The 21,446-nt window shown below is 35.7% G+C and overlaps 2 protein-coding genes across 2 annotated transcripts; both read left to right on the top strand.

Annotated features, from left to right (window-relative positions):
* The first annotated feature begins 1,816 nt into the window (after positions 1-1,816).
* c8h22orf15 (chromosome 8 C22orf15 homolog) lies at positions 1,817-5,701 on the top strand. The gene is made up of 5 exons (XM_079897110.1): positions 1,817-3,632; positions 4,186-4,272; positions 4,560-4,682; positions 4,766-4,837; positions 5,123-5,701. Exons 1-5 carry the CDS (start codon positions 3,608-3,610, stop codon positions 5,257-5,259), a joined length of 444 nt encoding a protein of 147 aa, XP_079753236.1. The 5' UTR covers positions 1,817-3,607; the 3' UTR covers positions 5,260-5,701.
* A 3,658-nt stretch (positions 5,702-9,359) lies between these two features.
* On the top strand, positions 9,360-21,360 carry upb1 (ureidopropionase, beta). Its single transcript, XM_079897871.1, has 10 exons — positions 9,360-9,990; positions 10,633-10,804; positions 10,915-11,002; positions 12,128-12,222; positions 13,542-13,703; positions 17,919-18,088; positions 18,171-18,252; positions 18,792-18,834; positions 20,536-20,690; positions 20,857-21,360. The coding sequence occupies exons 1-10, from the start codon at positions 9,887-9,889 to the stop codon at positions 20,938-20,940; spliced, it is 1,155 nt and encodes a 384-aa protein (XP_079753997.1). The 5' UTR covers positions 9,360-9,886; the 3' UTR covers positions 20,941-21,360.
* The last annotated feature ends 86 nt before the right edge of the window (positions 21,361-21,446 follow it).

Here is a 21,446-nt window from a genome sequence, read left to right on the forward strand (position 1 = left end):
AATCGTCCACATATTTCAAATTGTTGATGGTTCCCCCAATCCTCACAACAATATTCGACGAGTCCAGGTCTAAATTTCACACGACCACCTCAGCGTAGAGGTTGAAAAGAAAAGGGGACAAAATACAGCCTTGTCTCACGCCCCTGCTGATCCTGATCTTATCTGTATCATCATAGAGTGCTCAAAAAGACTTTTGCTGCCTTATTTTGTTCCTGTTTGTGGAAAACTCCATAAAGGTTAAAAAAAAAAATGTAGCAGATTTGTTATCGTCATTCTGTTGCAACAAGATATTGTACTCCTCTGGCAATGTTCATGAAACATGTGATTTCACATCAACCCATTGCTTGTGATTTTGTGCTAATTCTTTCTGCATCAGGTCATGCAGTATTAGGCCACAGAAACGGCAATGTGGACATTTGATTTTTGGATAAAAGCATCTGCCAAATGCAGAAATGTAAATGTAGTGCTCTTGATATTGCTTAAGTATGTAAACGGTACATTCAATTAAGTTTAAAAAGTTAATGTAATCAGTTAGTAGGCCTAAACGATTTGGCCGAATGTGTGATATAGCTTTAAGAGCAAGCTGTGAAATGAATTGCGAATTTCCTTCCAGACATAAAGTGCTCATCCCAGGAGATTCCTCCTCTTGGGCTGTTGTGCTCGATCACCCGCTGAAGGCTTATATGAATCCTAACATTGTATTTTTCCCAGCCTATTTCCCAATCCCAAAAGATTCCAGGTTAAAAGGCTGCAATAGTTTATCTCAAGAGATTTCTATATCTAGTTAGGGTATACATTTTTTTCTGAATTGAGCTCAACATATGACATGTAGATATCACACAGGCTATGTATAGATTATATGTTTTATAGATTATAGGTTTTAAAAATTAAATCAATGGTAGCTTTACTTTAAGCACATCTGATTCAAATGGAATCGTTTACAGGCAGTTTTAATCATTTGATTTGAACTGAATCACGGTATGGTTCATCTGGCGCTCCTGGCAGATTTTACACAAAAACAGGCTACAGTAGGCCTAATCCATCTCGAGTTATTGCAAACAAAGGCTCATTGTGTGCTGACACAAAGGGATGTTAATGCGTCTGAAAATGCAGTAGGCTATTCACACCCTTCCTCCTAATGAACTCCAATATGACTCCTGGGCTCAACTCCATGTCTGCCAGCGGAGCTTTTGGATCTTCAACAATAGCAATTTGTTCCTCAAACATACCGTATTCTTGATGCAGTAACTATTTATATATGCCTCTATTGGCATACTGTGGGAGCGCCGTGAGTGAGTAGGATATGTGTAGATGTAGGCCTATAACCTTTGGCATACATTTAGCTTTTATTGAGCTAAGCAAACAGGTTTGATTGGTCTCATCTTTGACCTAAAGCTCATAGAGGGCTTCATATCACATTTAAAGTTGTGGAAAATAACTATTGATGAAGCTAATAATGTTTACACACTGATAACATTTTTTTTTTCTTCCTGAAAAGCAGTGTTAGGTATAAATGGAATCTGGGCTTATGACTTAAGCTTGTGTTGTCATGGGGAAGTTGCTGTTTGCGTCTCAACGGCTGTTATTCTGGCCAGAGTTGTGTATTAGCAATCTTCCAAGGGGGAAAAAAATATTTTAATTTTAAAAGTATGATGGAAAAGGAAAGAAAAAATTAATGTAAACTGATGATTTTTTATAATGTAGCCTACAACCGTTCAAAAGTTTGGGGTCGTAACTCTCGCCAAATTGCAACCTAAGCTATTTTTGTTATCTACCCGAGTCAAACATTCATGTAAAAGCATAATTAGAATGGAAACGCCACTTTTAAGATTGACCGTATTTTCAAATGCAACAAGATCTTTACTCTCCTCATGTTACGTTGCATTCGGAGATCGACTACTTTTGACTGACAAATTCCAGCCACCGAAAACACTAACTGATAAAGTGAGCCGTACAAAACCTTTATTTTTAGTAAACTTTGTGTACACAAACAATGTTCTCAGTGCTCGAGTTCATGTGTAGAGCCCCTGGTGATACTTCAAGCACAGTTTCATGTTGTGTCGAGCCTCCTTAGTGTTTTAAAAATAGCGATTTTGATGCTATCATTGTAGTGCCCCTAGCACTCCCATTCAAAAGGCATTTTGACTGAAAACGAAAATACGGTCAAACTTAAAAGTGGCGTTTCCATTCTATTTATGCTTTTACACGAATGTTTGATTCGGGTAGATTAACAAAAATAGCCTAGGTTGCAATTTGGCGAGAGTTACCCTTTAAGGTTTTAAAAATAAGTCACTTATCCTCGTCGTGGCTGAATTTATTTTAACAAATATACAGCAAAAAAACGTAATATTGTGAAATATTATTACAATTTAAAATAACCGTTTTCTTTGTTTAATATATTTTAAATGTGATGCAAAGCTGAATTTTTCAGCATCATTACTCCAGTCTTCAGTGTCACATGATCCTTCAGAAATCATTCTAATATGCTGATTTGACGCTCAAGAAACGTATATTTCGTATTATTATCAGTGTTGAAAACAGTTTAATATTTTTATGGAAACTTATTATTTTTGTGGAAACCGTGATAGCCTACATTTTTCAGGATCCGTTGATGAATAGACTGTTCAAAAGAACAGCACTTAATTGAAACAGAAATCTTCTGTATAAATGTCTTTTTTGTGAAGGCATGTATCTATACAGAAATTGACTTTCAAAAAATTTCAACTTACCATGAGAAATTAGAGCTTCAACTCACAGTTACTAATTTGCTCTTTTTTAATAATGCCACTCATAAAACCAGATCAAATCATTTGATTTGATAAAAAAAGAACTGGACTCTTTTTTTTTTTTTTTCAGCAGAGATAATTGAGAGCATGAGTAAAACAATCAGATTGTTTTTATGGATCATCTGACATCCAGCAGTAGAAGTTGCACTCAAGGTTCATGCAGTTAGCAGGGACAAAATTGCAACAGACATTTAAATTAATGAAGTTTGCTAACCTATTGGTCCTTCAAGACTAATTTCTTATGGCATAACTTTCTCTCAAGCCAATACCGAAATAGCTGCTGTTCTGTTACTGTTATGTTTAAAGTCCTGGGAAAAAGGCTATAGATCTGCTGCATGTCCTGGAATAGTACTTCAAAGTATCAAAGAACCTGTCTGTCTGTGTACTAACTCCATGGAGACTAATCAGACTGGTCTGCTTCATAAAAAGAACCCTTTCTCTCTTCTCCTTTCAAGGGGGTGAGAGAGAGATTGAGAGGCAGAAAAAGAGAGTGAGAGAGTGAATAATGTAGCCCGTGTAATATAGTGTTGTTTATGAAATGCAGATTCTAGGCCAGGAGGGGAGTTCATCCATAGTTCAGTGGTGGCACAGCAGGATAAAATTCTGATTACATTGAGTCTAGTCTGCCAATTATATTCAGAACTTCAGAACTTTTCAACATTCCTCATAAACCAGGGCTTTGTCTCTAGGTATGGCTGTAGTCAACAACATTTAACTGCCTTTTATTTTCCTACTGTGTGAACAGACTCGTTCATTACCGCAGGCTGCCGAGAGAGTACTGAGCAGTTTAGCACTTAAAAACTTCGCATCTCAAGACCGAGATGTTCATTACCGTGATATTTGGTGGTAAGTGCAGGATGCAGCGTTTATTACATTAATCTGGTCTGTTTATGTTTTTGAAAGAAGTCTAATGTTCACACAGGCTGCATTTATTTATTCAATAATGCAGGAAAACAGTAATATGAAATAGTATTGCCGTTTAAAATAACTTTTATTTTAATATATTTTTAAAATGTTTTTTATTCCTGTGATGGCAAAGCTGAATTTTCTTCAGTGTCACATGATCCTTCAGAAATCATTCTAATATGCCGATGTATTATTATCAATGTTGAAAACTGTTGTGCTGCATAATATTTTGGAAAACGTTATATTTTTCTTTACAGATTCTTTAATCAATAGAAAGTTCAAAAGAACAGCATTAAAAAAAATAGAAATCCCTTGTAACATTACAAATGTCAATTTAATGCTGAATGAAGGAATTCATTCCTTAAAAAAAAACAACTTTTGAATTGTGTGTGTGTGTTTGTGTATATATATATTATACTTTTTTAGATCTTTTTTAGATCTTTTTTAGATCTCCTTTATTTTTGTGTTTTCAATGTTTTCATGTTTCTTACAGAGGGAAGAGAAGAGATACTGAACCTAAATTGCAAGATTATAAACTTCATCCACTGTATTAAAGAAAAATGCAATCTGGATCCCCAAGGTAAATCAAAGTTAGCTTCAGCTCAAGTCAAACATGGGTTGACAGGGAAGATGAATTCGGTTACCTAAAAGTTTAGTACAAGAATCATTAATTGGATTCTTACATGTTTTGAAGTAGCCTACATGATACAAGTTGTGTCTGTCTGTGTAAAACCCACTACCAGTTTGGGGTTTGTTTTAACTCCAAGCAACACTAAAAATCAGAAACTCGCTCACAAACTGATAATTTGAAGTTAAACAGACTCATTAGTGTAGGTAGGAGATCTAAAAAACAAGTGTTCTCTGTAGAGACTGTGGACTTGATGGACAGGACGGGAGAGCTGGTGAACTTGGCAGAGAGAGCACAGAGCACAGACCTCGTCTGCAGTTTGCTGAAGGAGAGAGAGAGCTATATTCCATTACGTGTGTCACGTGAGTTTCCACTTATCCACTTCAACAACAGATACCACAACAACTGTGAGGAAAATCAGTAAAAACACTGTTTTCTTGTGCAGGAGGTGAAGGCAGTGAAGGTCCTAAGTATTCTGCAGTGTATGACTTTGGCACAAGTTACCCTGAGCTAGCAGGCAATGCTTCTATATTTCTCTCATTCAATTTAGTACAACAGTTTACAGAGAAATTAGTATCAAGAAAAACAGCGATTGCTTCCTTTTCCCTTCCTTTTGTTATGTGACAAATCCAATTCATTGGCATGTTTACTAATCACAGCAGTTTTCACAATGTGTAGAAATATTTCTTTTGGTGCTCACTATTTACATTGTACATTTTTGTTAGGGATATTAGAATAAATGTCTTTATGTTGTAGTTGCTGGCTCATTGTTTAATGTAAATTTTCTTTCTGCTAAATTTAGAGATTCTGAGAAAACTATCAAATCCTTCAAAGGAGAAGGATAGAAAGGGTGGAGCATCTAAAAGGGGAGGAGTCAGTCAAAACCGCATCAAAGCTGCTATCAACTTTAAGAAAGCCATCACAACAGCTCGGAGCTGAAAACGCTCTGGCTATTTCCATGTTTAACACTGTTGTCAAAATTGTATTGAATTCATTGTGCTACTCCTCTGTTATATCTATATCATATGAAGAATAAATATTGTTTGAGTATATTCAAAACTGTTTATTCAATATTCAACTGTATATTTAACCGGTTATTCAACCGGTATATTCAACTGGTATGATCGGTATATTGAACCGTATATTTGAGTATATTCAAAACCGTTTTTAAAGAAATTATTACTTTTATTTAAAAAAAAAAAAAAAGGATGCATTAAATTGATAAAAACGTGACATTAGAGACATTTATAACGTTAGAACATTTTTCTATTTCAAATAAATGCTGTTCTTTTGAACTTTCTATTCATCAAAAAACATCTCAACAAAAGTATTAAGCAATGTTTTCAACATTGATAATAAACAATACAAATGTTTCTTAAGCAACAAATCAGCATTTTAGAATGATTTCTGGAGGATCACGTGAAACACAGAAGACTGAATTAAAGTCCAAGTGTAGGCTAGGGGTGTAATGATTCAAACGATTTAAAATTCACGGTTTGGTTTTATCACGTTTTTAGGGTAATGGTTTTTAAGGTTTCGATATTTGCTATATTCAGGGAAAAAATAATAAAATGAATAGAATAGAGCAAATATAAATAAAATAAACAGTGCTTTTCATGTTTTTCAGGCATCTATCAGTAGTTTTAAGGTACAAACATATAATAAAGTAATGAAATGTAAAACAACAATGCATATAATCAGACAGCAGGAATTTTGATATTTGCGCGCTGTCTGCGACGCGGCTTTCGGTGTGCAAGCGTCACACACAAATCTTCTCACAGCGCACGCGAGTTCCCTTTCACGTCTTCTTGTGCCTAAATGTTTAAATTGGCAAGGCTTTAATTAGTTTAGTTTAGCAAGTGCGTGCCGAACAGTGGGTGGAGAACAGCACGGTTAGATTTTTTTTACCGAGAACCATTATCCCCCCTAGTATTTGCAGGTCAGAGTAATGGGCATGCTGAAAGGTCTTTACAATTGGTTGCGAAAGCTGCCTGTTATGGTGTGTAGTGTTAGGGGTTAAGATTTAAGTTAAGATAACTTAATGGGATACAACTTAAAACATTTGTCTTTGTTCAACACAAGAGTTTTATGAATGTAAGGAAAAGTCTTTTTTAAATTTATTTTTCAGCATTATTTTGTTAATTTTAAATGGTCATGTGACAAATACATGTTTTTAAAGTAGGCCTATACAATTTCCTCATAATATCTTAATGTAATCATTTTAAATATATAGTTTACTTCTTTGATAATGAGACATTTGTACCAGTCGCACTGAGACATTTCAAATGATACCAAACATGTATAATACTGTATGATAATTATTCACATTAAACCATATAGATTTTTGGGTGAATTTTGGTGATCTCAGCATGAGAGAGGAGGAGTAGGGGAAGAGGGAAAGAGATGTATTCTGAGGTGAGAATTTCGGGATGTTTTCTATCATTTTAAATGATCAGAATAAATCTATGGCGAAGGGTTCTAAAAATGGCTTCTTATAAAAATGATGTTCCTGTTGCTCAATTTATCCAGGTCGGGGTAAGTTGCACCATCTGAATCTGAATCAAACCTGCATGTGAATAATTTCACATTTCACTATTTTGCAGTTAGTTTTTTTTTTTTTTTTTCTTAAAGCTAACTTAAACAACATAAAACCAACCAAATGAAGTTAAAATTTCAATATCTTTAATTGTTTCTATTTCTAAAACAATATATTGAACACCAAAGTTGTAGTTAACCTTCCCAAAAACAGACTAAACAGAGTTTGTCGAGAAAAATTAAATAAAAACTAAATTAGAATTAGAATGAATAAATATCACTGAAACTAATAAACATTGTAGTCAAAAAGGTTCTTAGTTGGCATGGTAGTTTTTCTTAGGGCTGTCAAACAATTAATCGCATCCAAAATAAAAGTTTGTGTTTACATAATTTATGTCTGTGTACGGAGTATAATTATTTTCTATATATAAATACACACACATGCATATATATATTTAAGAAAATGTGTTATTTATATGTAAAATATTTATATATAATATAAATTAATATAAATATATATATACACAGTATATACATGCAGATATTTCTTAAATATATACATGCATGTGTGTGTATTTATATATAGAAAATAATTATACACCGTACACACACATGTATTATGTAAAAACAAACTTTTATTTTGGATGCGATTAATCGCGATTAATCGTTTGATAGCCCTAGTTTTTCTGCAATGTCAAACATGTTAGGCCATTAGGGACTACAGGTCGAAAGATATGTATAGCATACAACCAGCTTATGGTTCTTATTAGAGAAGGATTTGGTGTACTTGTACATTGTTCCTATCAAAAAAGAAAGAAAGAAAAAAAAGATGATTTAAATCAGTTGCACAAAATTATATTTACATTATACCAGGTTATACTTCAGATATTTAATTTAAAGGATAATTCCGGTATTTAGCACTTTGAGTCTCTTTTCTGGTTTGTTTTGGATGAACTAGAGTGGTGGACACAGAAATTTTGACGATGGGTCCTGTCTCGACTTTTTGACTCGTTTAGAATCGTCTTTGACCGATTCAGAGTGGATGGCTACCGGCTTGCACGAACATGTCCTTAAAACAACCCTTAACGTTCGTTTTCAAAATTGTGCAACTCACCGAGTGGTTAGTGGTGTTTGTTGATGTTCCAAAACAAGTAGCGTAGCGAAATACAGTTTCTGTCGTGTTTTATTTGGCATTTTGTAAAATCTCATTGATTTCTGTTGGAGGACTCATTGCTCGTTGATATTACTGCGCTTCAGACTCAAATATCGAGTGGAAGTTTATACGCGGTTGTGAGGTATCTGAAAAAATAGTTCCACTATAGCAAATAGCACGGATTGAAATCATACATTGCGCCGATATATTTGTTTTTAATCATCAACGAACACCACTAACCACTCGGTGAGTACACAGTTTTGAAAACGAACGTTAAAGGAGAACTCCGGTCAATTTTAACATTGAGCTCATTTTTTTGTACATTTGGAGTGCTGTCAATACAGAGAACAACGACAAAAATCGGTGTTGCCTACACCGAGTTATTCTATTTTTAAAATTTGCACCCTGTTGACTTCAATGGGGCAAGTACTAAACCTGCTTTTAGCCTCTTAACATCCTTGATGTGTCATTACAAGTGCACAGAAAATGTGAGTGATTCCTTCTGAGTGAACACGAGTGAATCTTACTGCAGTAGATGTGAAAGATATGGATAAAAATGATGTTATTTCAGCCAGCGCAAATACCTGTTTACATCCTGTTTTTCGGTAGAAGTCCAAAGTAGTCGATTGCCGAGTTCACGCGCGTGATCATAGGTAACTAAACCAATGCGCGTGAACTCGGCAATCGACTACTTTGGACTTCTACCGAAAAACAGGATGTAAACAGGTATTTTCGCTGGCTGAAATAACATCGTTTTTATACATATCTTTCACATCTACTGCAGTCAGATTCACTCGTGTTCACTCAGAAGGAATCACTCACATTTTCTGTGCACTTGTAATGACACATCAAGGATGTTAAGAGGCTAAAAGCAGGTTTAGTACTTGCCCCATTGAAGTCAACAGGGTGCAAATTTTAAAAATAGAATAACTCGGTGTAGGCAACACCGATTTTTGTCGTTGTTCTCTGTATTGACAGCACTCCAAATGTACAAAAAAATGAGCTCAATGTTAAAATTGACCGGAGTTCTCCTTTAAGGGTTGTTTTAAGGACATGTTCGTGCATGCCGGTAGCCATCCACTCTGAAGCGGTCAAAGGCGATTCTAAATGAGTCAAAATTTCTGTGTCCACCACTTCATCCAAAACAAACCAGAAAAGAGACTCAAAGTGCTAAATACCAGAATTATCCTTTAACTAAAGTGCCTTGGGGTAAGTTAAAACACTGGCTCAATTTACCCCACATCATTTGGCTCACTTTGCCCTGTAGCTGCCATTTTGGACAAAACTATAGCTTACCAATTCAGGTTAATATTTAGCTAAATAATTTGCATGATTGTATACATTGCTAAATCACCAATAAGGGTCATTAAATATTTTTTAGTCCTGGACAAATTTGCTTTGATGCAACTGTTATGTTATGCTAAAATTTTACTTTGAAAAGCCAAAAACAGTTTTTAAAGTAAATGGGTTGGTTTCTTCCACTCTTCCCATATCTCCTTTTCACAGTCTGGTAGAAATGACAAAATATATACGTTCACATGATAATAAACGTGTACGGTTGCCAAGATAAAGGGTAGCCTAAGTGTGTCAACTTACCCACTGGCTCACCTTACCCCGGCCCTCTCCCCCTAAGCATGTCAGCACAGCTGCAGAAATTGCTTGAAAACAATGCCTACAGGTAACACGATTTTGACTGAAAACTGGTCTGTCGTGACATGGTAAAATATGAAGAGTGTAACAACAAACCATATGTGATCACTTGGACCCTCTGCTCGTGAACCGATTGCATAAGATCTGGAAATGGGCTAGTTAAACAGTAAAGCAAATCGAGGTGAATTCACTCTCTCTGCAGACTGAGCACGAGGACGACAGCTCAAGATGTCTGGAAATGACTTTGAATCGCTAGAGAAGATTCTGGAGGCACATGTACCTGAGGCAGAACTCAGGACCCTCAGAAAACTGCTGTTCGGAAAAGAGCTGAAGTGAGTCACCCGCACTTACACTACTAAACGCAGACTACACGCCCCAGAATTCAGTCATGAATGGAGGGACGTGCGATGACGGCTGACTTTAGTTTAAATGGATAGGCCTACTGTATTATGAAACTAACCTACATCCGAAACGCTTTAGGAGATTAACTCACAACATTTGTCCATATGTGCTAGAAGGTTTTCAGTTTCATTGGTTAGTTACTGGATATTCAGTAAAGGCTGAAACTGCGTAAATGATTCATGGTGGACTTTGGACACAAAAAAGGGGTCTCTGGGCTTAGCGATGACGTCATTGAGTTGAATTTGATATAAACTGACATGCTCTGATTTATTTGACTATATATCGCTATAATAGTTGTAAGTGAAACTACTTTTAACGTTTTCATTGTTTTCGTTTCGTTTTAAAGAAAAAAAGATGCACACTTGAACATCATTAGGCTGTTACAAATATAACAATTCAATACATAATTTAATTCGTACTGAAAAGAAAAACATATTTTGAAGGAGAGAGGCCAGTTTAAAATGTATCATGCATTTATTGGCCATTGGGCTACAATAATCTCGATCTTCCCTATTTGTTTAAATTTTCATAATGTGTAGCAGTTAATCAGCTTTGCAATAAATGCATTTCAGGAAGCTCAGCCTTCCCCAGGGAGCAATAGAAGCTGCAGCGGAGCAAGATTTTGATCTGAAGGGTTATGTGTTTGAGGCTTCTCCAGAACAGCTCAGACCACCCAGAACTGTCCGCGTGGGACTGATTCAGAACAAGATAGTCCTACCCACTGATGCTCCTGTGCTTGAACAGGTGAGAGAAAGAGGTACACACTACATATAATGGCCAGGTGCTAAAACAAGTTTCATCTATTTATCATTATTAATTTGAATTTGAATTGTATTCTCCTTTTGCTTTCACAGATCACAGCTTTGCATAAGCGTGTGGGGGAGATGGTAGAGGTGGCGGCCATGTGTGGGGTCAATATCGTATGCTTCCAGGAAGCCTGGAGTGAGTACACAAACACACGCGCACAAACGCACATACACACGGACAACTGGCTCCCTTTCTGCAGAATCCACGACTGTTTCGAAGATGCAGCTGGAATATATACAGCTCTCGGGTGTCATATGAAATTCATGTCATATTTCTTGGTTAAATAACTTTAAATATATTTTATCATACACTTCGTTAAAAAAATCAGCTCTACTGTAATTTCAAAAACATGCTGAAACACATTCATAGTTGACAAAAAATGTTTTTAAAACATCATTCATGTCAAATCTACATGTGTGATAATTATAAATGAATTTAAAAGTATTTTACAAATAATTTTAAATTAAATATAGCATGTCACTCTGCAAGACACTGTTCGACACATGACTAACTACCCATATTCAGTCAGAAATATTACTTGTTTTAATTCTATGAGTATCTATAAACCATTTCCTGTTGTCCTCAAGGAAATGAATGTGCTTATTTATGAACAGAGCGAATAGGATGGGAAGGCTTCTTGACCTTCATTGATGTAAGATGCCCGTGAAGACATCAGCAGAATCTGGTTTACATCAGCAGAGCGCAGCAGGGCCGTAGTGACGAAGTTTAAGCTGCGCTCACAGTTTGTCTGTTTGTGTTGGCCGTGGCGTGCTGTAGGGATGCTTCCTGATGAAAAGGAGTCTCATGCTCCAATGATAAACTCTCTAGGCATCCCAAAGGTCATTCAGTCCCTTTGGGTCCAAATAGGCCCTGTTGCCCAGGTTTGAACCCCCTTAACCACCACCCCATGTAAACCTTTGACCTCTTGGCTCTGATTTCCTGTGTTTCCATGCAAATCTATGAAGCATGTTTGCTTTGTTAGTAGTCGTTAAAAAATGCCATGTAAACAATAATCATTTCGCCGTGCTCTAAACAAAACAACAACTGCTAATGAAAAACAAGACCATAAACCTTTCCACTGTACTTCTCATCCTCCCTCTTAGCAAGGAAAACAAAATTTTATTGGACACCAAGGAGAATCAATTTCGACAGATTAAAACTCTCATAAATAAAAATCAGTTCTAATGAAATCTTTTAGGAAAAAAAAAAAAAATAAGCATCACTTTCTCTCCTGTCTCCTCTCATGTCCTCCGCCCTTAGCAATGCCTTTTGCGTTTTGCACACGAGAGAGGGAGCCCTGGACAGAGTTTGCCGAATCGGCCGAGGACGGGCTCACCACACGCTTTTGTATTCAGGTAAGAATTGAATAAATGGATGTCTTCATAAACGTTACACTCATCCTTTGCTATCAAGCATCATCTTGATCTTTAGTTATACACTCAAATATTTAACCTCAGTCCCCAAATTAATTATTTGTTCACTCCTGAAACTCAAGACGAGGCTGTATTTCTATTAGCAGCATGGACCGAATTGTTTTATTCCCTTGTGCCTATTGCGAAGGGAGTTAGTTTTGATATAGCGCATGTTTGTTTTAACTGGTGCGGTGCTGTGCAGCTGCTTTGAGGCTGCTGATTTGTTAATGGAAGTAGCAGGAGGTTAAGCCCACAGAGGGGACGGGGACGTTCTGACCACGGCGAGAGCCACAGACGATGAGCACTGCAGCACGTAACTGTGGAATCTTCTGACACTGAGCTCTGAGGAATTACGTGGCCTTTGACTGTTTACAGAGGAACCGCATCTATCCTTTTGCAAATATGTCCTATATCCTTGTGCAAATATATGTGTTTTTTTTTTTTTTCACTTTCCTGTTAATATTGTTCAATTGCATTTTTTCATCATGCAGGTTCTCCAAGATCACTAGAGATTATGGCAAAAATTAAGAATATTTTTGTCAATGTTTATTAACTTCTTCAAAAATACAGTTTGTTCATAAAAAAATGACTTGAATATACCTCCTCTACAATGAGAATGTTTTCTGAATTAATTAAATTAATATGAAATAAACAATACTAAAATAAAACTGTTCTACACTATGATGAGTATGGTTAATTTCCGTATTAAAATTATTATTATTTTTTTTTCCATCAGCATAAAAAAGTCAGGGTGATACTACTGTCCTGATATCATAATGAAGAAAAAAGCCTCATTAAAATAATGAAGTTCTTGGAAATAAAACTATATTAACCTATTATAAAAGTATAAAATTATAAAAGTAGGCTATATTAACTCTATTAAGTAATAATAATAATACATTTTATTTATATTGCGCTTTTCTTATACCTAAAACGCTAATATTAAATGTCTATACTAAAATATGAAATATGAAAATATTTTAACATTTTATTAATGTTTAAAAAGACTGCCTCACTGCTTATTAGTATTTGAAAAACTATTGTCAACCAAATCAGTCATGTGTTGTGACTAACATGCAGAATAAAATACATAAAACAAGAAATTCTATCACAGAGATGAATTTGGCATTTTTATGACAAGACAAAGTGATTTAATGTGGAAAAAATGTCATGTAGTGCGACCACCCTGCTATGTTCCGCTTTCAGCAGCCATTCCTGCTAATGCTGAAACTATTTGTGCTTGATTTTTTATTTTTTTCTAGCTGGCCAAAAAATACAACTTGGTGGTGGTGTCTCCCATTTTGGAGAGAGATGAGATCCACGGTGGAACATTGTGGAACACGGCAGTGGTGGTGTCCAATAATGGCCATGTTCTGGGCAAATCACGGAAGAATCACATTCCACGTGTGGGAGACTTCAACGAGGTCGGTGTCACCCTCTGCATAACAGCCAAACAACTGTCAGTGTGACACAACACAGCTACAGTGACACTCTATATTTACATCAATAGAGTGTCATCACTCATCACCTATTTACATTAAGCTTACATGAGTTAAGTAAGCTATAAATTCAATTTTAATACACTGAGGTCCAAAAGTCTGAGATCATTAGTGAAAATGCATTTTTGCATTTTTTTATTTATTAAAAAAAACATTATTGCATTGTTATTGTATTAAAATATATTATATTAAAAGGAAAATGTCAGAATGTATATTTGTGACAGCGGCACTCGAGCTGCATGAATTCTTGTTGAATATCCAACATGTTCTCCAACATTCTCGAGAATGATCCAAAGAGCATCTTGAGATTCAATAGAAAGGACATCTGTTCATCTGTACAAAGGTGTCTCAAAATTACTTATTTGAATAGTGACAGAAATAGTACAGAATCTCTTATTCGTTTTATGTTAATGTTTTTGAAATCCCATGCTTTCTTTTTATTTCCAGTTTTAAGTGATTAAAAAAAACTCTGATTTTCGGACCTTTACTGTACATATTTATCAGTATTTTGTGCTGCTGCGTGGGTACTGTATGTCTAAATCATATTGGATACCTGAAAAGTTGTCCAGTACAGCCACTTTAGAAATTCTTCTTTTCAGAGATTTGTTCCAGCATGTTGGGTGTCATTTTTCACCTCCGGGTTAAACGAGTGTGTGTGCGTGTGTATCTGCACTACATGATCCGTGGCACTTTAAGTGGTTGATTTCTCCCTTGCTGTGCTGTTTATCAGTTGTTCTTTTGATCCATTCCACACTGTGATAATGCTCAATACAGGAAATGTGCCCACTTTCTTTTCCTGGAACACAAGTGTAACTGCAGGAACCAGATGGCAGAGACGGCTCTATTCTGTTGTTTTCAGTTAAATGAAGGAGAATTTTGATGGCATGCTGATTAGCATCAGATATGTTTAAAAGGTTTACACATAAACACTGTTAAAAAAAAATTGCTGCCTAATTTTTTAAGTACAATCAACTTGGATGTTTAAGCCATTTCAACGTAAAATACATAAAAAAATTAGTGTAATATAAAAGTTGAAAATTGCTTTACTTATTTTGATGAGTTAAAGCAATGTAAAAACATATGTTTTCATAACTTATTGATCATATATACATTTTTACAGTGAACTCCAGTTAAGTCCAGCTTAAGCCTGCATGAATTTTCATGCTGCATCACCTGCATGAATTTATGCTTGCATCACAAACGGTGGCCACAATTCAAAATACAACATACGGTATATTTTGGTGAGCTATGGCCTTTTCAGAAGCGGGTGTACAGATATCACATACACTGTCAATACTGTTAAAACATAAGATTATCTTTCATGCTATCTTTACATAGTTGCTGGACGTCCAAACGCATGCCGTCAATGCGGAAAAAAAAAATTGTGCGTTATTTTGTGGTAATCTATATAGCCGCCTTTCCACTATTTCTGACATTCGCATACAATAAATTGCTGCATTCGCCCCCTAGTGGCAGTCGCTCAGAGATTAACGTTTAGTAGAAAAATATTGGTAATTCTCCCTTGCACTAAATAGTATTGATCAGAATACATCATATCTGGTCGGACTAGTTCAAATATTTGAAAGAATGTCCTGCCTGTAACAAAAAAATATATTGTAGAAATTATAGTCTAAACCTAGATCAGAATGGCTTTGCATTAGCAATTTTATTACAAAAGATAATTTCTGAATGCTGTAGATACTCCTGCTGATATTGCTTTTATACAACAGTTTAATAAACAAGACACACTATTGAGTAATTTACTGTTTTCAGACATAATATTTAAAGTTCATTTATGCATTTTACTCCGCCATCAAAAATAGTGAAACAAATTCACAAGAGAATCAACTGTGTGTCTCCAAGAAATGCACAGTAGTATTGATTTTTGAACAAATCTGTTGGCTACTTTATTCATAAAGGCAGTGGCTGCGTCTTAATATGCATATTTTCAAAGCAATAGCAATATGGCAAGCCGTTTTAGCTTAAATTGTACCCAGCGTTACTCGTCGTAATTGCATTTTTACAAGTAAGAATTCAATTTGAGAGCTCTACAATTCAATTCTTATTAGTAGCAATTACAATTAGAGAGCTCTCTAATTCAATTATTACTAGTAATAATTACATTTACAGAGCTCTCTAATTCAATTCTTACTAGTAACAATTCCAATTAGAGACCTCTACAAATTAATTTTTACTAGTCATATGTCTCCATACTGCCCTACAAAGGCAAAAGACCTTAAGTCGCTAGAGTGTGGAACTGAGAAAAATGACTTTAAAGATTTTTTGTTGTCCCGCCAAATTAATTATAGGTAGGACACTGGAAATCTGGCAAATAGATGTTTTAGTAATGGAAATTATATACATAAAAAAATCTTGAGCTCAAACTTGACTTTTGACCACTATTTTAAAGTTACTGTACTCTGCCTTTGTATTGTCAGCAAAAAGTGAGAAGTCATGCCAAGGCAAAAGGCAGTAACTTCCACATTATCAATATTTAGTTGCTGATCACCATTAACAAAATCATTATAGTACGTACCTGTATAAAATCTAGTGATCATGGCATTTATTTTGTATGATTTGCAATTATTTATAGCCATCTACTTATTGCTATCCTGTGCTTTGGTTGCATTCTGATGGCATTATTAATACATTTGACATGACAAAATACCTCCTATTACCGGTAGTCCAGCGTTGACTCGACCGCGTTTAGGGGGGGGATGAAGGCGAAGTTTTGGCACTCTGCCAGCTAGTTTGCCGAGCTTTAATTCTGGGTTGTATTCATCTGATACGGCAATGTGTAACGTTTTTCTGTCAACTCTGCATTAATCCTTCGCGATCGATATCGCACGTTTGTCGATGGAGCAGACCATACTAAATGTTCTGACCGCTCTGAGGACATCAGAAGTTAGAGCGACTGATGGCAGCTGTACAAAGTACACAGGCTACACCGTAATTTTAATTTTACTGGACATTAAAACAAAGGCAGATAACCGTACAATCTGGTAGGTAGCATTATTTGATTGAACACTGGCACAGTAACTTCATATTGACGCGCGGCTAAACAAAGGCAGAGCACCGTAACTCGTAATTTGAGCGTTCCAAAACAAAGCTAAAGAGCGGTAACTGATGTTACGGTGTTCTGCCTTGGTTTCTCATGGGCTTTTGGAAGTTACTGTTAAGACAAATCATTATTTTCTCGAAAAAAAAAACGGAATTGATTCAAGATACTTATCCACATGATAAAGAAGGTCTTGAATGTACCAAAAATATAAATAACTCATTTTCAACCAAAAACGAAGTTACGGTCTTTTGCCTTTGCACGGCAGCATTGACCTCCATTCATTTTTAATTACGGAGCTCTACAATTGAATTGTTACTAGTAAGAATTCCAATTAGAGAGCTCTACAATTCAATTATTACTAGTAACAATTCCAATTAGAGAGCTCTACAGTTACATTCTTACTAGTAAGAATGCAATTACAGAGCTCTCTAATTGAATTTTTACTAGTAAAACAACGAATTAAAGATATGTATAATTGCAGAGCTCTGTAATTGAATTAAAGAGCTCTGCAATTGCATTCTTACTAGTAACAACTGAATTAGAGAGCTCTCCAATTAGAATTGTTACTAGTAATAATTCAGTTGTAGAGCTTACGTAATTAAAAATGAATGGAAGTCAATGGAGACATATGACTAGTAAAAATTAATTTGTAGAGCTCTCTAATTGGAATTGCTACTAGTAAGAACTGAATTGTAGAGCTCTCAAATTGAATTCTTACTTGTAAAAATGCAATTACGACGAGTAAAGCTGGGTACAATTTAAGATAAAACGGCTTGCCATATAGCAATCCACAATAATCCAGCAATCCAATCAATTCCCAATGGACAAAATCAAATCCAGTCCTACATTTTTTCCTGTTTGAGAAGCCGTTTCACTCGAATGTACAGTCACACAGGGAAGAAAAGACTATCGCAACTTCAGTTTCATGCCGATTTGAATGCATCAAAGGGTTAAAGAAATATTAACGAGTGTATTAAAGCCTACTGATTCTAATGTATGAAGTGCTGCTTTTCTGCATGGCACTGAAGTTGCATTTCCCTAAATCATCTTTTAAACTGACTCTTTTTCATTCTTCCTAGTCGACATATTACATGGAAGGCAACACCGGCCACTCTGTATTCCAGACACAGTTTGGAAAAATCGCTGTTAACATCTGTTACGGCCGACACCACCCTCTCAACTGGTTAATGTACAGCATACATGGGGCTGAGATCATCTTTAACCCCTCGGCCACAGTTGGATTGCTCAGGTATGGTGTTGTACCGCTGTCTTCTCATGGGAAAGACGCAGAGCCCGTATTCCCTCATGCTGATGCAGGTTTTGTGTTACAGTGAACCAATGTGGTCGATTGAGGCCAGAAATGCAGCCATCGCAAACCACTGCTTCACCTGTGCCATCAACCGGGTGGGAACGGTATGTGCCACCTGTTGTCCTATAATTGTGCCAAAAATTGTTTAAACAAGTTTAAAAATGACATAAATGACCCAATAGACGCTTTTGAGTCTAAAATACACACAGAGATTGCCATATCCTGTTTACCCTAACTACGCGCATACTGTGATAATATCACAACCACAGCTAAAGGAAACTATATATATTCTAATAAGATTAGATAAGCACATGCTAATAATTTAACCAGGATTATAAGCCAAACTGCAAATAACATTACACAGATGAAAAAACAAGTTGAGCGGTGCCTTTTTTTCTGTGGCTCTGTAGAGTCTGGTCTCTGTTAGCGGTTATAATGTCTTAGAGGGATGACTTTTATTCTCAGAGTTAGATACAGTAAACCAATTATCTTTAAATTGGCAGTTATTTGGACAGACTGTTATGCAGTGCCTCTCATAAAGCGTTGGATGTTCAGATATGTGTTTTCTGCTGCCCTCTACTGATGATTTCTGCGCAGAAGCGACCTGATTCTTCGAGTCTTGACGTAGATCTCTCTTTTCCAGGAGTATTTCAAGAATGAGTTCACATCTGGAGATGGAAAGAAAGGTATCCATTTAGTTTGTGCATGTGCATGTATCTGCGTATGTGGGCTTGTTTCTTTTATTTTGTGTATTTATGTGTATTTTTTTGCTTAAAAAAATTCTAGAATCCTGTAAAAAATTGGTTTCCATTACAAGTATTAAGCAGCACAACTGTTTTCAACATTGATAATAATAAGAAATGTTTCTTGAGCAGAAAATCAGCATATTAGAATGATTTCTGAAGGATCATGTGACACTGAAGACTGGAGTAATGATGCTGAACATTCAGCTTTGCCATCACAGGAATAAATTACATTTTAAAATATATTATTTAAATTGTAATCATTTTCACAATATTACAGTTTTTACTGTATTTTTGATCAAATAAATGCAGCCGTGGAGAGCATAAGAGACTTCTTTCAAAAACATTACCGACCCCAAACTTTTTGAACAATAGTGTTTACATAGCATGGTTGCGGTGTAATGAAGACATTTAGTGCAAGTGCATTTCTCATAAGTCACTCATAGATGGCACTCTCACCCTAGTAATTCAATTTGGGTGAAAAGCCTAAAGATACTTCCTGTCAGTATACAGCTGGCTCTTTCCCATAGCCTTAGTGTTGCTGTGTGTCAGCATATAAAGGATCTGCGTATCTGTCTGTCAATAGCATCTGTGTCGGTGACAGGCTGAGGACAAGGGACCTTGTTCATAGGTGTCGTGTTCCTAAAGTTCTGGTCTGTCAGGCTCTGTTCTCACTTTCAGCCCTCATTACTGTTGCATAAGCCTTTCACCTGAACACAAAACCCCCCTCTGCTGTTTTACATGCATGTACAGCCTCCATGTAACATGACCAGGGTCACACAGACATACGCCACAAACATATACGAGGACAGGTTTCCATGAATAGGGTACAAAATACAGTCTAAAACTACTTAATAATTAACTATTTTTTCTTTCCCAACATGATCAGTGAAATGAGATGCTTAACCTTGTTGAATGTCAGCCTCAGGAGATGAAACTAGATATTGTATTGTTGTATTATTTTTCATAAATTTTCTTTGAGGTTTGCATGTTTTGCAACCCTGTTAGCAAAATTTGGGACATGAGAAAATAGTTTAAACTGATGTGTAGCTGAGTTAATAAACATAAACAGAAAAAAAAAAACAGAAAAAACTATGCCAAAATGGGTCATTTGGGATCAAATGTTGATTTGTAGTTAGTAAACTTACGCTACCATTCATAAGTTTGGGGTCAGTAATATAGCCTAAGAAATTAGTACTTTTATTACACATTAATCAAAAGTGACAAAGCCATTTACAATATTGCAAAAATGTTCCTAATTCAATTAAATGCTGTTCTTTTGAACTTTCTATTTATCAAAGAATACTAAAAATTTTTTTTATCCATTTCTACAAAAATAGTAATAAGCGCAACTGTTTTCAACACTGATAATAATAAGAAATGTGTCTTGAGCAGCAAATCATCAGCTTTGCCATCACAGGAATAAATTACATTTTAACATACATTAAAATAGAAAACTATTATTTTAAATTGTAATAATATTTCACAATATTCCTTTTTTTAAGTGTTTTTGATCAAATAAATGTAGCCTTGGTGAGCATAAGTGACTTCTTTTAAAATCACCCCAAAAAAATCTTACTGAATCCAAACTTTTGAATGTAGGTGTGCATTTATTATATGATTTCTGATTTGCCTTATCCGTAGCGCACCATGACTTAGGCCACTTTTATGGCTCCAGCTACGTAGCTGCTCCTGATGGCAGCAGATCCCCAGGATTATCCAGAACCCGCGATGGCCTCCTGGTGACAGAGCTGGACTTGAACCTAAATCGCCAAGTTGCTGACAAATGGAACTTCAAGGTGGGATAAAAATCAATACGGTACATTTCTTTCAGGAAGATATCTCATCATGATCACCATCAGAGAGGTTTATTCTCTTTGACAAAAGTCATATCCTATAGATATTGAAACAGGACAGTCTATAGTAGTGTCCGTGTGCCATTCACACATATGAATCTCTCCACAGATGACTGGGAGATATGAAATGTACGCAGAGGAGCTGAAAAAAGCCGTCCAGCATGACTTCAAACCCAACGTTGTTAAGGAGTGAGTGCCAAAAACCCCTGAGAAGAACTGTGCTTTCTTCTGAAAGCCAAACTCTGCAGATGCAGGAGAACCACATTATGTATTAGGGATATGTGCTTGTCTCTCTACTTGAATTTCACAAAATAAGTTAATTTATATAATTTATCAGTTCATTTTTAAGGTCAATAATGGAAATGATGCGTTTGATTAAAATACAAATCCAACTTTTATTCATTTCCTAAATGCAACTATATATTTCATAAAAATAAAGTTTGCCATATCAACATTCCTTATGTTCTTTTAAAAATAAGCACAAGCTGATGTAATCGGACACCTGATGCAGTCTTTAAAAAAAAAAAATTCACAAAAATAACATTTTAACATGAATGATCAAAGATTAAATAACAGAATTATGGCTGGTGGAACACCATAGTGCAAGCATTTCATTCATCTTCCATTTTGTCATGATTGAACCATCTGAACCACTGAGCAGGCGTAGTGTGTTTACAAGCAAACAGCAAAGCATTCACA

The sequence above is a fragment of the Squalius cephalus genome, assembly GCF_949319135.1.
Source record: "Squalius cephalus genome assembly, chromosome: 16".
Classification (NCBI taxonomy): Eukaryota; Metazoa; Chordata; class Actinopteri; order Cypriniformes; family Leuciscidae; genus Squalius; species Squalius cephalus.